This window comes from Calonectris borealis, chromosome 2 (assembly GCF_964195595.1).
Source record: "Calonectris borealis chromosome 2, bCalBor7.hap1.2, whole genome shotgun sequence".
Lineage (NCBI taxonomy): Eukaryota > Metazoa > Chordata > Aves > Procellariiformes > Procellariidae > Calonectris > Calonectris borealis.
In genome coordinates this window covers 25,454,307-25,477,983 of record NC_134313.1, presented here as the reverse complement: position 1 = coordinate 25,477,983, position 23,677 = coordinate 25,454,307, and the positions used below count along the sequence as shown (strand labels likewise).

At 37.1% G+C, this 23,677-nt stretch overlaps 1 protein-coding gene across 4 annotated transcripts in view; it reads right to left on the bottom strand.

Moving 5' to 3' along the window:
• Positions 1-23,677, bottom strand: part of STK3 (serine/threonine kinase 3) — a 143,813-nt gene that overhangs the window by 26,769 nt on the left and 93,367 nt on the right. For 3 of the 4 annotated variants that reach the window (XM_075141395.1, XM_075141393.1, XM_075141397.1), the window contains exon 10: positions 23,199-23,374. In XM_075141395.1, the coding sequence (XP_074997496.1) occupies positions 23,199-23,374 (176 nt within the window). Of the gene's footprint in view, positions 1-23,198; positions 23,375-23,677 lie in introns of those variants that run through there. The other variant, XM_075141396.1, reaches the window with a different exon arrangement.

Genomic DNA, 23,677 nt, shown 5'->3' with positions numbered 1-23,677 from the left:
TCATCTCTCAACCAAAAGGTTTCTGGCAGAGTAATTACATTGCTTTAGCTATACCAGAAAATCCTGTTCTTACAACATAGGCTATGCCAAACACACAAATATTGCACCCACTAATATACCATGAAAATCATTTGTCATAGATTCAAACTGTTTCATTCCCTTTAGATCTGGCATGGCTATGCTAGTTTGAAATGAAAATATTCCTGTCTGTCAAATAATGCTAGTGACATAAACATAACCTAGAGCAAAATAGGTGTGTTACATTAGAACAAAGGAATAAAGTCAGCACCAGCAGTTAAAAAGGTAATCTAGAGAAAAAGCCTTGAGACGATGCAGGGTAAAATGCTCTAATATAGCTGAGCTCTCATGAACTCTGCGATGAATGGGCACAAAGAGTTAAAATGCAGTTTATCTGCAAATAAAAAACAATAATAGTTTTTCCTGAAGAGTATTTCCCTAAATAGGAAAAAAAAAAAAAAAAAAAAAATCACCATTTCACAAGCACAACACAGGCAAATTAAGATAATCTTTCTGTTCAATTAAATCTGATCCAAATAAACTGACATTATTTAGCCTCTGAACTGTTCAAAAGCACACAGTTAATCATTTCTATAGCTAGAATTATAACACAATAAACTTGTCAAACATATTATAAGAAGGCAAATCTATGGTAAAAATAAGAACACAATCTTAAAAATCAGTACACAATCTTTTTTTTTTTCCTTCTTTTGTTTTGGAATCAAGAGACAATCCTAAAAGTTTCAAAGACTGTTTCCTTAAGTTGGCATTCTTATTTCTAGTAATGAACTTAATTAACCTATCTTAATTTATGTATAGTATAAGATACTTTCTTCTTTCAAGTCCTTAATACCAGCCATAAAACATCGCAATATAGTCCAAGCAGAAAATCATTCACTCTAAAAACATTCCGACAAACCACTGGATTATATGAATGAAATACTGAGACTGAAGATAATGGCTCCATCTATGCTTTCTACACTACACAACTATTTTAATAACTCTGGCAGCACCCTTAAGGATAAATTCCTTGCTGTCTACCAGTGGCTAGACTCTTCCTTCTGTGAAATCAGTAATTTATTTACATGATATCTGAAAACAGTTCACACATGAAGAAATAGAGGGGGTTTGTTTGGTTTTTAACTTAACAGTTTTTTGTCTTAGTATCCAAAAGGAAAGTCTCTGAGCTCAAAAACCTTTTCTCTGAGTTTGTCTAGAGTCCGTTCAATATACAGGCAGAGTGAGTAGCTCGTTAGGGAAGATGGCACGTGGACCGACTAATCTCCCCTGGCTGTTGCCAAGGGGTTGCAAAGCAGTTACTGTATTTTTTTTTTCCTGTTCCAGAACCAAGGATGGCTTGTGACAACTTAAAATTAGTGGCCTGATGACAGATGCCCTATTCCTGGAGAAGCAGCTATTCCCACCTGTGGATGCTCATGACGCAAGTACAGAATCGACACATGGGGGAACCGATCATATTCTTGGCAGCTACTGACAACTTGGTTATGCTCCAGGGACCTTCAAAGCAGAAATGAACTCCAAATCTTTATAATAATTTCTGGGGTGGGTATTTATACACTCATGCATATATCATTTTATTTGTGCAATACTCTCCCTAAGACAGACACGTAAGGGAAGATTTAATAACCTATATAACTTGAGTAAGTTATTCCTCCTTGGAGGAGTAAGAATTGTTGAAGATTGTTCAAAGAGCTATAACTAGGCATAACATCATAAAATTTTAACCTGAAGATAAAAAAAAAATATTGTTTAGCTGTCAGATCTATAAAACTGTGACACAGACCCGCAAGGAAAGTGATGGAAATACCTTCAATTCAGACATGTTAAGTTAGTCTGGAAAAAGCATTCAAGTAGCACATTATTGGAACAATCTACTTTAGTAGAGATATAAAAAAGTTCATCTAGTAAGTAATTTTAATCTCTCATTTTTCAGATTAATAGTAGTTTGGACAAGAACTACCTTACTAAATAAAAATAATACAGTAGTACACGAGAAAAGAAAACATTGGAATCATTATTTAGTTGCTTATTTACTTTAAGATGACCTCTACATGTACTCATACTTGAATTACCATGTCAACACATCCCAAGTATAAGCAGCTCAGAAACCACCAAAAGAATAAATTGTTGTTCTAATCATTTTGAGTTGTAATGGATATCACCAATGGACTTGTGTGGTTTTGTGACTCAATGTTTTCTCTAGGTTAACTGTTCATTTAAACATAAAGGGAAAGTGAAACTCAAGTTTATCTGAAATAAAAATTTTGATAGGCCATGAAAAAATCATGACAGTCTACATAAGTCACCTTTTATACCCTGTCCTGGTTCTGACTGGGACAGAGTTAACTTTCTTCCAGTAGCTGGGGGTGGGGGTGCTGTGTTTTGGGTTTGGTATGACAGGAACGCTGATGGCCCATTGATGTTTTGGTTGTTGCCGAGTGGCACTTGCACCAGGGACTTTTTGGCTTCCCATGCTCTGCCAGGTGCATGGGAAGCTGGGGAGGTGGGGAGCAGCCGGGGGAGCTGATCCAGCTGGCCAATGGGGTATTTCATACCATGTGACATCATGCTCAGTATATAATTAGGAGGCGTGGTCCAGGAAAAGGAGGTGCTCTCGCAGTTCGGGACACATGGGGTGTCAATTGGCAGGCAGTGAGCAGTTGCATTGTGCATTGCCTGCTTTGTATATTCTATTATTGTTGTTGTTGTCATTGTTATTATTACTGTTCTACTTTGTTTTATTTCAATTATTAAACTGTTTTTATCTCAGCCCGTGAGTTTTCCTACTTGTGCCCTCCCAATTCTCTCCCCCATCCTACTGGAGCTGGGGGGTGAGCGAACAGCTGCGTGGTGTTTAATTGCTGGCTGGGGTTAGACCACAACATACCTTTTGCAAGAAAACCATCTAATTACAATATTTTTTGACCTATCTGCTTTTGATTTGAAGGAGAAAAATAACTTGTACAATTCTTTCCCAACAATTTAGAGAGTCAGTATTTCCAGACTGTTTAGGAAAACCCCAAAGAGCTAAGGTCAGAAATCGATGATCCACAAGTAGTAGTGTATTCAGGTACAACATGTCTTTGGAGAAATTCTGCCTGTCCACAAATTCATAGCAGAAGCAACCTTTCCTCAAATGCAAGGTATCTTCAAGGTAACCCTGGCTACCCACAATTTAGTGGCAGATGCAAACTACTACTGAGACTCTGCAGATTTGCTCACATAATTGCCTTAGTTTTTCTTGCTTACAGCACCTGTCAAACTACTAGATACTCTGCAGAAAACATGCAGAAGATAGACTCCTGACTAAAGAAGTGGTATTATAAACACAAGTTGTAAACTACAACTTAAATAACACAAGTAAGCCAAGTTAATGCCATGCTGAATTAGATGTAGAAACCTGGTATTTGCAAAGAGGAGGGATGAGAGGGTCAAACAGGGTCAGTACGAATTCTCAGAGGGGCAAAGCTAAGATAGGCAGATATCTTAGAGAGATAAAAAAGCTTAAGGAGTTGATAAGTACAAATTACTGGCTAGAAAACCTAACTAAATCAGAATTAAGTTTACATATCTTCAGAGTTCATACCAGAAACGGTGATAAATCACAGTTGACAGAGAATCTATTGGCAATGTATAGCTGACATAAAGGGTGCAACTTGTTATATGTCACATCTGAGATTAATTTAATACAAATTATTTGATCTAGCCATTCATTCATTAACTGTTATCTGTGCTCAAAATTTATAGCAAAGGGAAAGGTGGAAAGAAGAGACAGAATAAGGTGAATCTGTTTATATACAAGCAACGGGAAGCAATTAAAAAAAACCAAGAAAGAGCATTTAAAACAAGGGTTGCAGATGCTCTCATCAGTCTTGCACAAGAAAGTGTAAACCAGTTTTTGACTCAGGTTTTTACTTGTAGTTATCAGGTGACTGGGATCTTACACCTATTACATCAGAAAAAAAGCAGCAGCTCAAAAAAACCCCTTCTACCCAATTTCAATAGCCACCTCTTTTTAATCTTTCTTTCTTTTTTCATACTGTATGGATATCCAAAGAATTTCAGTTTTAACTGAAATACCAATAACTGCTGAAATAAGAGAATGTGAATGTTTTCTATAGTCATATTAGCATATAAAAGTATAACTCAATATATTACACCAACTATTTACCTCTACAACTCTGCTTCTCTAATACAGTTATAATTAGATTGTATTGCCATGGAGAATAACCACAGCCCAAGCTTTCCTCTAATTTTGATTGCTGCTAAAGTTTTTCCCTTCATCTTTGTCCTAGAATGCCTTACTACTGAAAAAAAAATCCCAGTTCTTCTAAATAGGAAGATATGCCCAGATAGGAAATCAAAACCAAAAACCTGGCAGTGAAAGAGAACAAGCATTACAGTTTCCAATGTTACTAGAAGACTTGCAGCCTCATGGTGGTTTCATTATTTTCATTTTCTTGCAATAGTGTGTGAAGTTAACAACCCCAAAACTTAAATGAGTGGTTGCTATGTAAAGAACCACACATGTAGATGTAGGATTCTTCAAGTAGAAAATTAAATAGGCACAGTCCAAACTGCCATTATCTCATCTTAAAGTTATTTACCCTTCTTCCTCATAAACATACATAACTACAACCTTGCCTATTTATTAAATGATCCTCCAATTGTGTCTCCCTCGATACGCTCCCCATCAGAACTGCCATATTCCAAACCAGTTTTGTTCCTTTTTTTCCCAATTCCTTCCCGCTTCCACTATTTTTCCTACTTAGTAAGAATTTTCTGTACAGCTTCTAACTACTTCTGCATTTTAAAAAAGTTTTTTCAAAGAGCACACAAAAAAGCAAAACAACTTCTAAACTTATGTTTTGTTCTCCCTTAATTCCACTTATTTCATTAAACTAGTGGATGTTGAAGTATACTTCCTGAAATTCTGTTTAATTCCCAAAGGACTTTTTTCTTCTTTATAAATATGAATATATACCACCACCTAAAATAAGTTATTAAGCAGTAACTAGAACATCTTTGAAATGTGCTGCTCTATGCACAATCCTAGAAAGATTTTTTGGTTTTGCCATTGCAATATTCATATGCATATATACTCAAGGCCCTGCTGTGAAGGTTGCATATGTGATGTACCAACTGGTAAATGTGCATCCTTGGTTCCTCACATCCAGAATCCCAAGTAACTTTTAATGGGACTTCAGGTAGAGTTCAGAATATACACGTGAATATAACTTCTTGAAGAAGCTCCATTACAAGCTGAACCTACAGGTTGACTGATGAAGAAACGTAAAGCCTTGAGGAAAACAATGACTGAAGAACCACTCTCAAGAGCTGCATCATGTGCCCAGAAGCTCTGTGTGATGGGACCATGCTTATAAAAAGCATGTATGGAATTTATCAGGACAAATCTGCAAATCTCAGGGATGGACACATTTCTCAGATCTCAAAGCACACTTGTGCTCATGTGGATGCACATGAATCACACCCCTAGCCCTCTTGCAGTAGATCCTGACCCAGCGTGCTATTCTCACTACGCTATATCCTTGTGGGGAAATCATTATGCATACAGGCTTTTTTGCCACCTGTTTGAAAAGCTGAACAATTTTTCTAAACCTTCGTGTCCAAATCTAAAAAAAAAAAACACCAAAACTGATGTCTCAGTCTTGGATGTGCGTGACTTCGATAAGAAAAGAGGCAAGTTGATTTCCTGGCTTGATTCAAACTCTGCAGGAACCACATGAAGTGCAACCTTGTACCGTTTTTTCCAAACATAAAGAAAGCCAGTATGACTCAAGATACATTTTCCCAAGTATGCAGTAATCACTGGAAAAGACTATTTTCACTAAAAGAATTAAAAAAATGAAGAAGTGAACATGTAGCCATAAGCTCACAGAGATGATCCACAAGGGGATGTAAAGACAACATTAAAGTCTCAATAAAAAACTGGTTCATTAGATCAGCCAGAAAACTCCTATTAAGCTCTCGGGAAATTTCACTGAAGAATGTCATGAAAACATTTCCAGGAGAAAGGTGCACTCCTAAAGAGTGCCTAAAGAAGAACTGCTATTTTTGTTTTCAAAAAATGATCCAGATCATTTGGGGAATGATCCAGATCATTTGAGGGGAAGGAGACCTCCCCCTCAAAACACAGAGGACTGGTACAAAGCTGGCCACCACCCACAGAAACTGATCGACTTGGCTGCGTATGTACATACAGTCAACTTCCTAACACTTTTTGATAAGGATGTTCTCAGAGGATCACTGTAGGGTCAGGAGACTTTCAACAATCTGGCCTAAGACTTAAGGAGTCAGGCAATGCAAATCCTGTGACAGTAAGCCTAACTCTAATCACGGAGAAGTGGAAGAGATTCTACAATAAAAACTGCATTCATGACACTAGCGAAAACTTGCATCTTTGGACTATCATAACTTTCTGAGTATCATTAGTAAAGGTAAGTTGCAAGAAAAAGACTAGTAAAATGACTGTGACTAGTGGATTAAAGAGGTATCCACATGGGACCCTGCAGATAAGCCAGGCCAAGACCAAAAACATTTATTCATTTAATCAAAAATATTTCTTCGTCATTACCAGGAAAAACAGGCCCATTGAAGCATCTCAGATCCCATAAAATTGTCTTGAGTATCACCCTGAAGCCTATTCACTCACAATTCTTCAGTCTCCATTGCCCAATATTATCTGGGATCTCAAGAAATAGATAGCCAATGAGTCTGATACGAGATATATCAATTCCAAATATCATCATCTTTTCTGCAGAGCATCAAAATCTCATTGCCTCTTGTTTGTTCACACAAATTATCATCTTTGTATGTTCTTCATGTTCCTGACATACAGAGGCTTAGATTGTTCCTAATACTGTATTGCCACAGCGGAGCACAGGGTGGGATGGGTGCGGGGTGAGGTAGAATATATATATTTCTTCAACTGCAACTGCCCTTTGGGGTGTATCTGTACATAGCATGTGCCTGACTGCTGAACTTCACCAGCTGTAAGACTTAAACATTCACCAGTATACCTACTTGCCAATCATCTAGCTGTTGCAAAATATCAAGACGGCTCTGCGCCAGCTCTGACTTGATCACGATTCTGAGGACAGCTAGTCACTCCAGCAAAAAAGCCAAGAAATGCATTCAGGCCACCCTGAAGCTCTTGTACTGCAGACAAGGCCTTCTTCTGAGAAGTCCCAGAGAAAGCCGCCGACTTTAATGAGTAGGAATTTGGAAGCAGTACTTCTGTACATGTGATATGGGGCAATTTGAGGATAGTTCTGTAAAAAGAAATGAAAAAGCAGCTAGACTGATTCTGTCTCTGGCAAGTGTGAGCAGTTACGTAGAAACTCACTGAAGTGATCTTAACTGTAGGATAGATGGTATTTGTGCTTTAGATCACTGAGGGGGAAGCAGACCTGGCGCTCTTTACAATAAAGCGAGCATCTGCCATGGTGCTTCTTAGTTACTGAGCTATGGCCACATGACAGAAGTGCTTTATCAGGAAAAGATAAAGAAAAGCTGATATAGACCAAGAAAACTTATCCTTATGTCAAAGATGGAGATGAATTTCTAGCTATAGAAGACTGCTGAAATGAGTCTTACCAGATGTGGTGGGTTAACCTTGGCTAACAGGCAAATGCCTGCCCAGCTGCTCTCTCACTCCCCTTCCTTAGCAGGACAGGGGAGGAAATAGGATGAGAAAGCTCATGTCTCAAGATAAAGACAGGGGGATTACTTACCAATTAGCATCATGGGCAAAACATACTCGACATGGGGAAGATTTAATTTATTGCCCATAAAAATAGATTTGAGTAGTGAGGAACAAAAAAGAAAAGCATTAAAGCAACACCTTGCCTCCTCTCTTTCCCAGGCTCAACTTCGCTCCTTCATTACAGACTCTTCTACCCACCACCACCACCCCCCAAGCAACACAGAGGGATGAAGGGTGAGTAGTTATGGTCAGTCCATAACAGTTCCTTGCTGCTGCTCCTTCCTCCTCATACTTTTTATAGACTCATAGAATGGTTTGGGTTGGAAGGGACTTTTAAAGATCATCTAGTCCAACCCCCCTACCATGGGCAGGGACGTCTTCAACTAGATCAGGTTGCACAAAGCCCCATCCAACCTGACCTTGAACACTTCCAATGACAGGGCATCCACAACTTGTCTGGGCAACCTGTTTCAGTGTTTCACCAACCTTATAATAAAAAATTCCTTCCTTATGTCCAACCTCTTTCACTTTAAAAATCATTTCCCCTTGTCCTGTCGCTACAGGTCCTGCTAAAAAGTCTCTCTCCATGTTTCTTAGAAGCCCCCTGTATATATTGAAAGGCCACAGTAAGGTCTCCCTGAAGCCACCTCTTCTCCAGGCTGAACAACCCCAACTGTCTCAGCCTTTCCCCACAGGAGAGGTGTTCTAGCTTTCTGATCATTTTTGTGGCCCTCCTCTGGACCCACTCTAACAGGTCGACGTCTGTCTTGTACTGAGGACTCCAGAGCTGGATGCAGTACTCCAGGTGGGTTCTCATGAGAGCAGAGTAGAGGGGGAGAATCACCTCCCTCGACCTGCTAACCATGCTTCTTTTTACACAGCCCACGATACGACTGGCTTTCTGAGCTGCAAGTGCACATTCCTAGAATCATAGAATGGTTTGGGCTGGAAGGGACCTTTAAAGATCATCTAGTCTAACTCCCTTTTTAAAAAGCATTTTAAGGCTAGTTCCACTTCTCATGGAAGCAGAAGTAATTGATACTTGAACTCTCAAGTCTTACTCACCTAATCAGACCCTATTCTCATCTCACAGTATGCATCGTAACACATCTATTGGGCAATTCTGTTACACATGCACTATTACATGAAGGCTGGGTTGGACTGACTCTCTGCCACAATGACTGGTGCTCAAAGCCACTTTTGTCTTGTTCAGAGAAATACCTCTGCTAGACCAGCTCATATTAATCCTATCCCATGAGCAGGAGAAAGAATAGGTCGATCTTCCTTGTTTCCTTCCCTTCCCTGTTCCCTCCATCCAGGCTCCCAGTAGTCTATTCCTCCTTTTTATTTCCTCTCTACCAGTCAGCAACTTATTCTAACAATTGAAGACACTGATCTGGGTACCAGTGGTTAACAATTCAGCGTTCAAACCTCACCAATGCTGTGCAGTAGAGGGCTATTGTGCTTGCATGAAATAAATGTCACTTTTCTTCCTCCTTTTGCTTTTTAAATAGATATGAAATTACATTCTATGATTCTATGTATAAAACTCTCTGAAAGAATGTTAAGTCAAATACTTAAGGACGTTAGGGAAGAACATGCTTACAACTCCTTAACCAACCTTAATTTTGCTCTTTTCTTATTATACTTAAACACTGTTACACATTCTTTAATTATATGACTATGGGTTTGTCCTGGTTTCGGCTGGGATAGAGTTAAATTTCTTCCTAGTGCTGTGTTTTGCATTTAGTATGAGAAGAATGTTGATAACACACTGATGTTTTCAGTTGTTGCTAAGTACCTTGTCAAGGACAACCGTCCTCTGCTACCAAGCTAGACTGGGAAGGAACACAGCCAGGACAGTTGGCCCAGCTGGCCAACGGGGTATTCCATACCATGTGACGTCATGTTCAGTATATGAATGGTAGGCATGATCCAGGAAGTAGCGATTGCTACTTGGTTATCGGTCAGCGTGGGTGGTAAGCAATTACATTGTGCATCACTCATTTTGTATATTCTATCATTACCATTATTATTTTCCCTTTTCTGTTCTATTAAACTGTCTTTATCTCAACCTATGAGTTTTTCTCACTCTTACCCTTCCAATTCTCTCCCTGTCCCACCGGGGGGGGGAGGGGAGGGGGAATGAGCAAGCGGCTGCGTGGTATTTGGCTGCCTGCCAGGTTAAACCACGACAGTCCTTCTTGGAAGGGATTCGAGCTGCTTCGGAAGTGGTTGGTACTGAAGCACAGCTCCTCCTGGCACCCCGACTGCCGGTGCTGGGCTGGATGTTCAAAGGGAGCGTCCCCTCTACACATCATGCAACCGATGCTATGTGGAGTAAGTGGGTTGCACTGATCACACAACAGGCCCAAATAGGAAACCCCAGTCGCCCAGGAATTTTGGAAGTGATCACAAACTGGCCAGAAGGCAAAGATTTTGGAATATCCTCAGAGGAGGAGGTGATGCGTGCTGAAGAGGCCCCACTGTATAATAAACTACCAGAAAATAAGAAGCAATATGCCCTGTTCACTGATGGGTCCTGTCGCCTTGTGGGAGAGTTAAAGAATGGGCCCATAATGGGTCAAGTGGTCATAAATGCTCACTCCCTAACTTTTGAGCATTTGATTTCAGCAGCTAAACACAGTTTTTAACACTTTTTTGCATTTAATGAGATTAGTTGAGAATCCTTCACAATTATCACATCACTTTTTCCCAATAAACTAATCATCACAGATGAACATTCTCTTTCATATATGTTCTTATAATCTGCTTGTTAGAGAGGGAGGAAGGCTTTCAATTCATGGCTCAACATGAGCAAGTCTGAAATAATGCTAATAGATTTGGAAAAAAAAAGAAAAGAAAAAATAAAGCAGCTAGCTAGAGTGTTCTTTCTTCTCATAGCTCCCACTCAGTAAGGCAGAGGCTCCAGTATTACTATAACTAAGGTTCTTCACTGGGCTCCCAACTAGTCCTGTGTATCCGAGGTGCAGCTATGACAAGGACTTCTCTTGAAATTTGTGCTTGGCAGGAACGTACTTTCCTTTCAGATATGGATCACATTACAGTCACTCTTCTCGCTCCGTAATAAAAAAATTGCACTAAATTGAAAATTGGATTACACCTCTACTAGCCAAACACTTCTGTTAGCATACTATACTGTTGTCCACTTACTAAGTGACAGTTTTCACAATAAATACAATACCCTCCAGATGCCAGGTGAAGTTCACTGCACTGATTATCAATTCAAAGCTGTAAAATAGTTTTTTGAATTGACCATCTGCAAAATCCCCTCTCTCCCATATGTTACAATGGTAACTGCCAGCAGCAGAGGCATTTCAGATAGTAATTCACTGATTAAAAGTGTCAGGCTATTTTTCAATGAAGGCATCTCAGCTCTGGAATTAATTTCTCCCTAACCCATGGTCAAACAGCTTATGTTTGCTGTCTTCCATAACGTGGGATATGGAATTGCAGAACAAAATGATAATGATATTTGGTGACAGGACAGTTTGAGGACCATAGGATATGGCAACTACCATTCTTTGGAGGTGCTCTATTTTGGGAAGCTGCAATAAAATAAAGAAGATGAACAAAGGAACAACTGAGTTGAAATCAAGCTATATCATTAAACTGCTCCATTAGGACTTAGGTAATGTTTTCTGAAGTATCCGTGCTAATTCTAGGGTAACATAGGTATCTGTAAAAAAGGTGGGTGCAGGAACACAGCTTGGTGTTGGAAGTGATACACCCTCTCCCCGCGCACATGACTGCTGAACCTCTGAAACTTAGCAGCACTCAGTCCTCGGTAAGCTGCTGTTGCCGTAGCAACAGCTCTTTAAAACATGGAAAACAGGTCAGGTTGTTTCAAACTAACCACTGTTTTCAGCGTCACTGTTTTCCCCCGTAGTTTTGAATTAGCCCACCTCTGAGATGATCAGTGGGCTGTTGCCATCAGCTTGGGTCATCAGCCAGCAGAGAGGAGAAAACAAGGCTCTTGAGTTTCACAGGCCATGGGGATGCTTAAGTAACAGTGGGTTTGGCGTCCCTCCACCTACCACTCCTTCCCCCAAATCCTTCAGAAATCCTCTTCAGAGGCATCAGCTCTTTTCCATCTCTTTTTCTCTGCAAATATCCTTTATTCTGCAAATTGTTTGCAGAACTGGTTTTTGTTTTGTTTTGTTTTTTAAATAAAAGGGCACTGCACAATTTGGATGTTCAATCCTGTTAACCACTGAGCTCAAGTGAAAGGTGCATTATTTGGCCATGATGTCATTCCTTCCAAGGCTCTATGTTACAGCATTCAAAAAATGCTAGCAGTTGTTGGAGAACTTAATGTAGGGCAAAACAACCCCTGTAAACCAGGTCTCTTTAAAACCCATGACAAGAAAGTTAACCAGCTCAAGAGAAACAAAAATTAAACAGCTGAGCATGCGCACAGCAAGCTGCACTACAATCAACACACCCGTTTCTCCTCTGTTCCTCCTCTGTTTCTCAGAAGTAGCATTGATGGTGGGCTGCACACAGGTGCTCACATCTCAGTGAATCATTAGTCACAGACAAAATCCCAAAGGACAAGTGTCAGTTTCATTTTTTAATTTAATATCTTCGTTACTTTAATTGAATCTGTCTGAATATAGGCTTGCTTACATCGGTCTCTTTATCTTGACTCACAGTGGTATTCCATTAGTTAATGGAAACTCTTTAGAAAGACAGAAATAGCAATGAAATTTCTAACTTTGCAAAAGCAAAATAAAAAGCCCATTCCACCCTATACACACATCACAAGCACCATGGAAATATCACATTTCTATCTCTGTGAACATTATCAGGACAATAGTTCCCATCTTGAGGTGATTATCCATCTCTGTAGAGTGCACATTCTTCTTGTGTGTGGATGATATTTAGAACATGTGACTATAATTAATGGCAATCTTAAAGTAATGATTAATTTCAACGAAAAATAAATGATCATTCTGTGAAAGTGATAATCCAATTGACACCGCAGGAAAAAAAGCCCCAAACATTTGCACTAGAAGCACATGAAGAACTACCTTCAAAAAATATAAGCACCTCCTCCAGGTTCCAGTGGGACCAATTCCCAAGAAGCTCCTAGTAAGAAAGCCTCCACTTCCATTCACACACTTCTTAAAGTAATTCCCTATGCCAAAAAGCACAATCTTCAACAAAATAAGACAGAGAGTCATTTTGGGACAGCTTATTTTTACTAAGAGAACTTCTTGGGGTAATGGAGAAGTCTGGTCTGTAAGTGCCTTCTAAGAACATTTTTTCCTCCATTCTTACTTGAAAGAAGAATATTCAAATATAAAAAACAACTAAATCTATTGGGCTGTAGTGACACCATGAGGGAAAAAAAATTCAAACATGCTTTTAGAAAGTTCCACCTAATTCACATCTACAAGCACTACAGCATGCTCATACATTATCATGCAGTCAAGGTTGCACAGTTTGCAAAGTTCTTGCTTCTCAGCTGAAGACCTAACCTTGTCCATGACCCTAGTCGGCTGCAATGCAAAGTAAAATAAGTTAAATTCTTCAAAATGGTTTAAGCTAAATTGTTTTAGTTCTCTCTATGGCACACTAAAAATTGTCAGGGAAATGCAGTCAAGGTCCTCAGCTGAGCATCAAGCAGCTTTTTGAAACAGCTATAACTATGCTACTGTAATCTTTAGAGCTTTCCTGCAGAAGCAATTTTGTCATGGTACATCTTATTTAGGTTAAGAAACTAAATTTTCTTACTAGTATTCTTATATCTGCACAACTCCTACTGTCAACACTGTAAACGTAAGCAATACCGAGATCTTCAAGTAGCGTTAATTTTTGAAGTATTTCTTTCCTAGGAACGAGGCATACTTGCCCTAAACTAAGGAATACTGACAGAAACAGTCTAAGCTGTGAAATTTCTAACCCTAAACCTAAATGCAGTTTCACATTTACACACACAAATAAAAGTGGTTTCTTTAATAATCTGAGCAGCTAAACTTAACATTGCTGTCAGTAGGAGCTTTGCCACTGACTTTAGGAAGTATGAGATTAACCCTTCTATAGAGAGTCTGACAATAGCTGCAGCTTTATATATTGGGCTTGCATAGCTTTATTTTTAAATTGTTACTCATATAACACTATAAAATAGGTATAAAAAAACTTGCCAAATTAATTTTGTGGTTTTGTTGGGTCCCCCACTGACCTTGGGTGATTTTACATACGTTTTTTTATCTTTTTAGGTACTGGTGCTGTCCATGAGGCACACTTTTATCCAGACACAAATAACAACAACAGTAAATGAAAAAAATCAAGCCTCCAAACAGCTAGCTTACAGCTTTACACAGAACACATCTCTATAAAAAGCCTCACTTTTTTCACTAAAAATAAAATGACTAGTGCATAGCAATGCTACAACTCCCAATAAACAAAAGTAGATGTGGGCTACGGCATCTATAGGCAGAGATCTAATGTAAAAGAATGACATTTAGATCATTTTAATGTATAAATTTCACACATTACTAAAATACAAGTAAATGAGAATAGTAAGTGTATTCTTACAGAAATACAGATTTTGCTTTCAAGTTTCATAGGAGTTCCCTTTTATCTCTGAGTTATGCAAGTTATAAGAAAAGGAAATAAAATTTACATGTAAACCAAAATACTCTGGGCAATCCCTGGCTTTGGTAAATGTGTACTAAGTCCAACCTAATCAGATATCTGAAGATATTCATTCCAAATAACAAAGAACTCCAAGTATTATGAGCCCTCTGTTTGAAGTCAATGCCTTAATGCAGAAGCCTCTTTCTTCAAATTCTTCAAGTTATTTGCAAACAAAAACCGCACAGAATTTTTTCCATTCTTCATAAAGCTCGATAGTATTAAATGTCAGCCATTTAATTTCCAGTATTTTGTTTACGAAATATTGTTAACATCTATGCTTAATATATAGTCTACAAATGGTACTTATTGGCTGCTGATCAAAACATGAGGCACAGAAATCTAATAGAAGCTTTTTGATTATTGACAGTTAGCCACACGGACACTGAACTAATCCAAAAACTTTTTTCTGTTAAATTGCCAGAATCCTATCTGACAAGTTCTCATGCTCCTATTGAGTTCAGTTAAAAAAAAAAAAGGGGTAAAAAAGCTAAACTGAAAAAAAAAAAACCCATCCCATGTTCTTTACCAAACAACATCATGAGGAAATCCTCTTCAAAACTAAGGACTTACAAAAATTAACTTAAAACAGTCTTGCAAAATTCCAGTCGCCCACTCTCCTGAGGCAAGTTTTATTTTTACTTCTTTTCATTATCATTAATCATCATAGCAAAGAGTAGGAGAACTGATTTTGTTTCTTGGTAGTAAATCTTCATGATACTGTCATAGAGATGATTTCAAAGAATTTTGCTGAAACCCTGAAGTAGAACATGCACCTCGTGGTGTCAGGACTCAGTTTGGGGATCAGACATTACACACAAAGGTGTGGTATGCTGTCTTGACATTAACAGTGATTCATGCAACACGAAAACTATTTGGATTAAGTATCTCGCCCCCACACCCCTTTTTGTAAGAGAAACAGAATACAGAGACCTGAAACTGAATTGTTTTGATGGACAAAAAAGGATCATCTAAAACTTGCCCAGCCAAAACTGTTTTTTCCAAGTATTTCAAAGATCTTTCTAGGCAATACACATTACTTAGCTATTACACAATGATCTCAGAGAGGTATATTAGTACAGACAACTGGTTACTAAGGTAACAAGATGTTACTTTAAACCAGCAGCGCTGCCCCAGCTCATCAGCTTCACTCATTTCTTTCCTTTGTTCTCCTTAAACTATGCACAAATTACAAACCTGCCGTATAACTGAATATATACACTAGAGCTACACTTTAGTCTCTCTATTTGAGCTAATGAGAAAAAAAAGGGAATTAGATGATGCAAGCATTTAAACTCTTTGAAGTAGTTTCATTCTTAACTCTATACCAAGAATTTGAAAGTTAGCTGAAAAATAAGTTTTAAAATGTCTTCTCACTAGAAAGTATTTTGTAATTAAAAAACACATTGCACATTGAAACTATTTGACATGATACAATAAGATAGCAGGGATGCTTTAAACTTTTGGGAGAGAAAACATGGTTAAGTTTTATTGACTGAATGTTGGCTGAAATTTTCCAGAGGCAGACTCATGTTTGGAAATAACAGGTGACTGCTAATTGCGAAAATTGTCAAGGTTACCCAAGGTCTAGCTCCTCCAAAATACTGATGCTCCTAATAAATAAATTAAGTATGTCACTATTTTTGAGAGCTTGAGCTTGTAAAACCTACGTGTTCTCAACATCTTTTATGATTACAAACATCAGCCATCAGCAGTAGCTTAAAAAGCCATAGGAAATAAGGCCATCAGAAACATTTACAGGAGAAGGTCACCTACAACAATCCTCAGCTCCAAGAGGATCAACTCCACCAAAACTATTTCTGACGTGTTTATCTAACCAGGTCTTCAACACTCACAATAATGGCAACTTCTGCAACCCTCTGAGGCAATCTGCTGTCATACGTTGTTATCCTATTAGACGTTCTTCTTACTATATAACTTCAAATAAATTGCTGCAATTCAAGCCTGAGTTCTTGTCTTATCTTCAGACGACATGTCAATGATAAGTAAAAATCTTTAATTCTGTTTTTCACATGTAAGAATGCAAAAAGCTTTTTGGCCTAGAAGGGTGTCTTCTGTGCTCTTTTAGGATACAAAATTCGTACAATCTTTGTCAGATGGCACAATTCACCTTCCAAAACTGCAAAAGTACAGCACTGGCAATTTCAGCATGAATGATTCAGTGATCAGAGTAACAGCTTTAAAATAATCCTACAATTTAAGAGAAACAGAAAGGATTGATTCTGTTTATAGCCTAAACAATTTAGTTATATTTAAGACCAAATTACTAGGTTGATTTTCAATTATTTACTTCTATACTAACAGGGGAAGGGACATATTCAAAGAGAAAGGATCCTATATTCAATACCAGTTGGAGAAACACTCTGCTCAGGTAGTGTATTCCCGCGCTCTCTGCAAGAAAAATAATTCTCCTTTTGTGGTCAGAATACACAAACAGGATTTAGTTAAATCAGTCAGTATTTGACTTGCAGAGTTTAAAAAGAGAAGTGTAATAGGTTGGTCCATTCTCTTTGCCTAATGGAAAAAAAAACACCAACCAATAATACATTTTTAGTTTACATGTCAGGCTGGCACAACCTCCCCTACTGTCTGCCTGAACAGCTGCATGATAAGCCTAACAAACCATGACCATGACCTGCAAACCATCCACAGCAGACTCCTAATACGAATCTCTCTCCCATTGAATTAGCCCCACACCTTTCATTTTTTTAAATAACCACTCAACACACAGGAAGCCACCTATTGTAAGAGATACAGAAAACCTCCACTGCTGAGGTTCACACTGTCCTCACAAAATGAGCTAGATAAAGCATATTATATTCATTATATTCATTTTCCAGTCTCTCCTCTCTTAGCTGTCTCTGAACTGAAATTAATGAAATTCTGCATGCAGACTGCCAACACCAATAATACTTTCATTAGCTCTATGACGTTGTAAATAATCTTCTGTTTATTTCATATGCCTACAGCCCATGCAGACCCAAAAACCTAAGTTTCATATTTGCTTAGTTAAGAAAACGTTCTTCTGTCAGCATCTGAAAATGCTTTATTATATTCAAGCAACTAACTGAAAACAAAGCAAATGAATATATGTTAATACTTAATTTAAAATTTTCAACTTACTTAGAGGAGAATCTCAAATGGTTGAAAATAGATTAAATACATTAATTCCCATTAATTAGAAAGACGACTGTACCAAACAAACTCTGCTGCTTAAATAAAATCAGAGTAAACCCCGCCAAGGTTTTGAACAAAGAAGTATTTCCAATGAAGCTAACTCAGCTTCATTGGAAATACTGAAGTTTTAATTAAATTCTATATGGCCTTCAGTCATTTTATGGTATTTATTTTTTTAACCGACTCAATTGTCACATTGTACATTTGTAAGTGTTAACTAAAGTGCTCAGTATCTGCAATACTATTATTTCACAATGATTATATTCTAATGTATTTGTTCTGGTTGAAACCCAGAGAAATATTCTGCCTAGGGTAACAGATGGCTTTTTAAATTTTTGTTGCTATTCCAGAATCTTTAAGTCACCCAAAATGCATCTACTTAAACATGATACTGCAGTTACTGCAAAACATAATCTACATGTTCACTGTTTAATATTTAACAATCTGGACACCATTCCTGTTTGGAAATAATTCTACTAAAGACAGAAATCATTACCCTAGTATTGCTATAATAAATAGATTTGCCTTTTTACATTTTATCATCTCATAACAAAAAGTAAATGACTCATTTAAAATGAAATAACATATTCAATCAGTGCAAATGAAGTTTAGCAACTCATTCTGAGTAATGTTAATTCACAGGTTATCATCAGTTAGAGATCACTTCACTGCAGTTCATGTAAATCCTTTGTTAACGTCGTGTCCCACACTAACACACGTTACTAAGGGGCAGAAGGATTTACAGAGCAATTTTGTATCTTAATGAGATGTAAAATGTCATTATACAGTAAAAATGTAAGCAGCAGGTTATTTAACATGTACACATAGCACATTAATCTAGCAAGCTAAGATTTACCTGGTTTTCCCCACATGATAAAAATTTCGGGCACTTCTTGCTTAACTTAAAAGTTCACTTTTTTTGGTGAAAACGATCTTCTATAATGCCCATAAAAACATGATAAATGCCACAAAAAATATCACAAAATCCTCAACTGTGAAAGACAAAAAGAAATTCGGGCAAGCTGCTTCAACACTACCTTGCAGTTATACTGCTCATTTAATACACAGCTCTCTCCAGCGCGTACATATCTCATGGAAAACATTCCCCGTGGAAAGAACAAAGCTATTATAATAGCAACATGGTCATATGAATACATGTGTTCTTAAAAGGACTAGTCACTTAGATGGTCGAAACAAACATATCATTTGCTCTAATTCAGAACTTTGATCCAAACTGCTGACTTGTGAGCTAAGACTAAAAGTTGGCCCATTAAACAGTTAAGCCTCATTATGAAAAGCTGCTTAGACCATGCATCATTAACATTTCTATGAATAACATACCCATATACTATATAGCTTTACTGCATCTTTATTTATTCAAAGACATTATGCCGCTTTTCCTCACTATGAGTAGTATCTTCTTGATTAGACCTACCGGCATCAAGGTTTGCTGTAAATAAAACATCACTTAACCCCAAGTAAAACTGACAGAATTAACGTTAAAAATATTGCTTTAATTTTGCCATCTGCTGTATGCCCCTTAAAAAGAATGTAAATGTGTAAAAGAATTACCTATAGTCTGATAGTATTCATTGAAAACGAAAATCCACTATGATCCTTGAGTGTGAAATATATATTAAAAGTTTAATATAAAAACTGAAGTTTGAATAAACGCTAGTTTGGTTTTTTTAAGATTTATATCCAATCAGAGCTTCAACACTTACATTTCAAAGGCTGAAGTGGAAAAAAACAAAACAAAACATTTACAAGTACTTCCCCAGAAATATATTTCTCTAAGATTCACTGATATAAAAGACCCATACTTTTGGTTTTCAGAATTTATCATGAGACAACAAAAATAGACGACAAAATAATTGAAAACAAAGATCAAAAAAAGTAAGGCCCTATACAAACTCCTAGTCACAGGAAAGACAATGTTCAAAAGTGTTTGGGGTTCTTTGTTTTTTTTTTAAAAAAGCAAGAAGAAATGTAGTATAGAAACCCCAAAGACCTCTTATGCATGGAAAACAGTACCTTAGTCCTGAAGCATACATAACAGGGTAAATTTGGAATAATGTAATATTCAAGGTGACTATACAGTACCAGAATTAAGTCTAGTTATTTGCAATATACCTGATTCAGTACAATGCAAAACTGCAGTGGCAATTTTTTCTCATCAATTCATGGAACATTACATCAATAACCAGCACAGATTGATCACGGAACTGAAGGCCCGCAGGACCAACAGTCAGAGACGGATCTCAAATTCCCATATGGCATTAGTGAAAAAGAAATAAGATCAGCTTTTTTTTGAATTTGAAAACAGATGTACTTCAACAGTGAAAAACAAAGCATAAATATGTACTTACAGAACAAAAAATGCTGCTAAAACTACTTTTTTTAAATCTCAGATTGATGACCAAAGCATCTTATTTTCTTGGAAAAGTCTTTTACTTCTATTTTCATTGGCAAGGAGTTTTTAAAACATTTACATCAGGGCAGAAAACTATGACCACACAAAAACTTTCAAATCAGACTTAGTGCTCTAAGTTCATTTTGCGTTATTTTATACATTCATTTACCTACCTTATGAGAAGTTTCCTGTACCATTTATTTACATTATCTAAAAATAGCAGCAAGTGGGTAAGACTAACTGCTATATCTGCATTACATATATATGTATATTTAAACAAATTAAGTAATTATGTATTGTTTTATCGAACAGTAAAATATACTAGGAATAGGATAAAATATCACTGTGACCTAAAGCAAATACACCATTTGGCCACAAGAATTAGCTTCCAATTCTGCAGGTCTCACCTTATACATAGAAATAAGCAAACTGATTAGTTGTAGGGATTTATAAGGATTGTTTCTTCCTCCTGTTCCCTTCTCCCTCCCACCTCAATGCATTTTGTTTCTTTAGCTTATGCTGGAACAGACACATACACAAATAAACTTGTAAGTCTTTCCATTCGATACACTTGAGTATCTCTCTTAGCATGGCACTGTCATTCCGCCCTGGCTCACAAGTAAATGACTTGTTGGCTGCCAGCACTGGCATGCTATGTACAGCTTACAAGGATATAGGGGTAAATAAGAATAATGGTATCATTCAGCAAATGAGTTTGGTGACCTCCAACTTACAAAGCATCCCTCCTCTTCTACATAGAAATTTGGAGTACTATTACAGTATTCTAGCATTAAGTTAGATTTTGATCTTTTATATTTTAGTTCTAGTGTATCAATCCCCTTTTTTAAGCAAAATGCTGACTGTCAGCATTTACTGTTACGATCCCTTTCTAGATCCCGTTAAGGCTAATTCCAAACAAAATAGAATGGAATTATCTAGTACAAAAAGTTTCCATTATTTATCTCTTTCATCAATCATTTAAAGACTTCATGTCAGCAACTGAAAACATTCATGTTGACCTTACAAAGAGCAGACAATACATTATGCATGTTGCCCACTGATTTATCCTTTCAGAAAGTCTCTTGCAGGCCACTTACCAATACTGCCGCTTGCTGTCTAAAATATAAACAGAAGTGCTTCTAGAATATACTAATAAATAATAATTGCCTATGGATCAAACCAGCAGGCTGTTAAAACCAACATCCTGTGTGACATCAGCTGGTACCAGATGTTTCAGAGAAATGTATTCTTGAGTGGACTACTCTGAAGCAGTACATCCATTATTGAAGAGTCTCCCTAAACTCTTTCTTAGGCTGGCTTATCTATGGAAGTATTTGGCTTTTGTCATGCTTAAAAAAAATCCCCCCCCCAACTACATACACTGTCCATGCAAATAGCTATTTACTTTTTTTTTAAATCCTATTTGGTCTTCAATCAGAATCATTTTGTAGCCACAAGCCTTACAACACTGCCTTTTTAGGAAGTCCAGGACAAACTGCACATCGCATAACTTCCATGAGACACTGGAACAGGTTGGAGACAAGTTGTGGATGCCCCATCATTGGAAGTGTCCAAGGTCAGGCTGGACAGGGCTTTGAGCAACTAGTGAAAGACGTCCCTGCCCATGGCACGGAAGTTGGACTAGATGACCTTTAAAGGTCCCTTCCAATCCAAACCATTCTGTGATTCTGAAGTCTTTGACTTCCCAGTCTAAGACCACTAGCAAGGTTTGCCTACAACACAGAGATCAGTTAGTTTCTGAAGATCAGAACTCCTCAGGTTTGGTTCTAGGACAAATGCCTATTCCAAGAAGGCAACTTCAGATGTACAAGTAATGTCAACAAGTTCCAGAGGATTATTCATGTGCAAATTATTCATGAATAAACACTTACAGAATCAAGATCTTAGCATTTACAAGAAGAATCATTTTTGCTTGCATTTCTTAAGAAGTAATGGAAAAGATAGGATGAATTTTAAATTGTTCTAAGGACAATTTTATTGCCACTATAATAACCCCACTTAAATAACGGCCAGTTATTTCCCAATGAATAGTGCAAATAATTATTTTGTTAGTCAGTTATCAGGATGATGACTATTGCATTTTATGGTAAAAAAAAAAAAGCCTAAAAAACCCCACCCAAACCAAACTCCAATTTAATCAAAACTCTCCAGCAGCAACAGCTTGTACTGTGCTATTTAACTGGCTTTACTCCGGTAGTTTAAATTTAAGAGTCAGCTTTATGTAGAAATGCAGTAAGTGAAAACTGGGAAAAAAAACCCCACACCTACAGCTGTCACCCAAAATTAAACACAACATTTTTCTCCAAATCCCAAGTGTACTTTCAAAAAGGTGCCACGTGATCATATTTAGCTACCGCACAGCAGTTAAGAACATGTTTAATCTACAACAGATAAACTAAATTCTTTCCTTCAAACATGTTAAAAAAATTAACAAAGGTGAAACCCAGGTATAATTATCTACAAGTCTCAAAACAGTAATTATTTATTTCACTTTAAGAGCAGCCTAAAACTTAGGAACATTTTCTTTTTGCCCCTGTTATAATTTGCAACATAGGCAAAAAGAAATAAGCTATACATATTTTTGAGAGGGAAAAACCCCACCCTAAAATAGACAGACTGGTGTTAGATAGAATAACTCTATGTAGAGAGATATGCACTATTGGAATAGTATGAACAAGCTGGCTTGTGCAAAACAGTAGGTGATCTTAACCATCTCCAAGGAGATTAATTAAATGGCTCCAATCCAGTTTAAAATGCTTATCATTTTACTGAGATACACAGCAAACATGACAACAATATTCCATGCCTGCAGCAATTTTTTTTTTTAAATAGAACTGGGTCAAATTTTAAAGTTGTTATAACACATAAACTATAAAGAACCAAAAATACTTAAAAAAAAAAAAGTAGTTACAAAGAAGTATATTCATAATGTAACATACCACTCCTCATTAAAAAGGTCCTGTGTTAAGCAAATGTACTTATTTCAACAACCAGGATGAGGCATTAGATAATTGGATGATATTCTTGAAAGTTTTCTTATTTTATTTGTAATAACATAGTTATAGAAAGGGATTAACTATTTTTGGCACATATAAAATAAACAGCATGCAAGAAAGTAAACAATAAAAATGTACTTACGAAATCAAAGTCTCCATCTTGAGGGACTTTCCAGTTATCAGGGAAAACGTTTTTTGATATGTGGTAAGGTTCATGCATGTTCTGATTACAGTTTTCAGGGCTTTTATTCTTGGAATCTTGTTTATCAAAGTAGTCCATGAAAGAAGGTCTTTGAACTTGCGGTGAAGTAGCATTTCCTTAGTTGAAAGAAAAAAGAAAAAAAGTTAAAACTATTTAAAATTAAAGATTTACTGCACTATAAAATAAACCATTTATTAATTTTCTTGGATTTTACAGAAACTAATCTGTATGTGGTGCAAACCTCCATTTGTCCCCTGAGGATCTTTGGCATAAAAGCTCATAGCTGAAGAATGATATTTTTGTAGCAAGATACAACGTGGAGAAATGTTCAAGACATTTCAGAGTTGCACACACAAACAATATTAGAATTTACTTCATGTAATATCTATTTGTTGTTATAGAGACTGAATAACACAAGG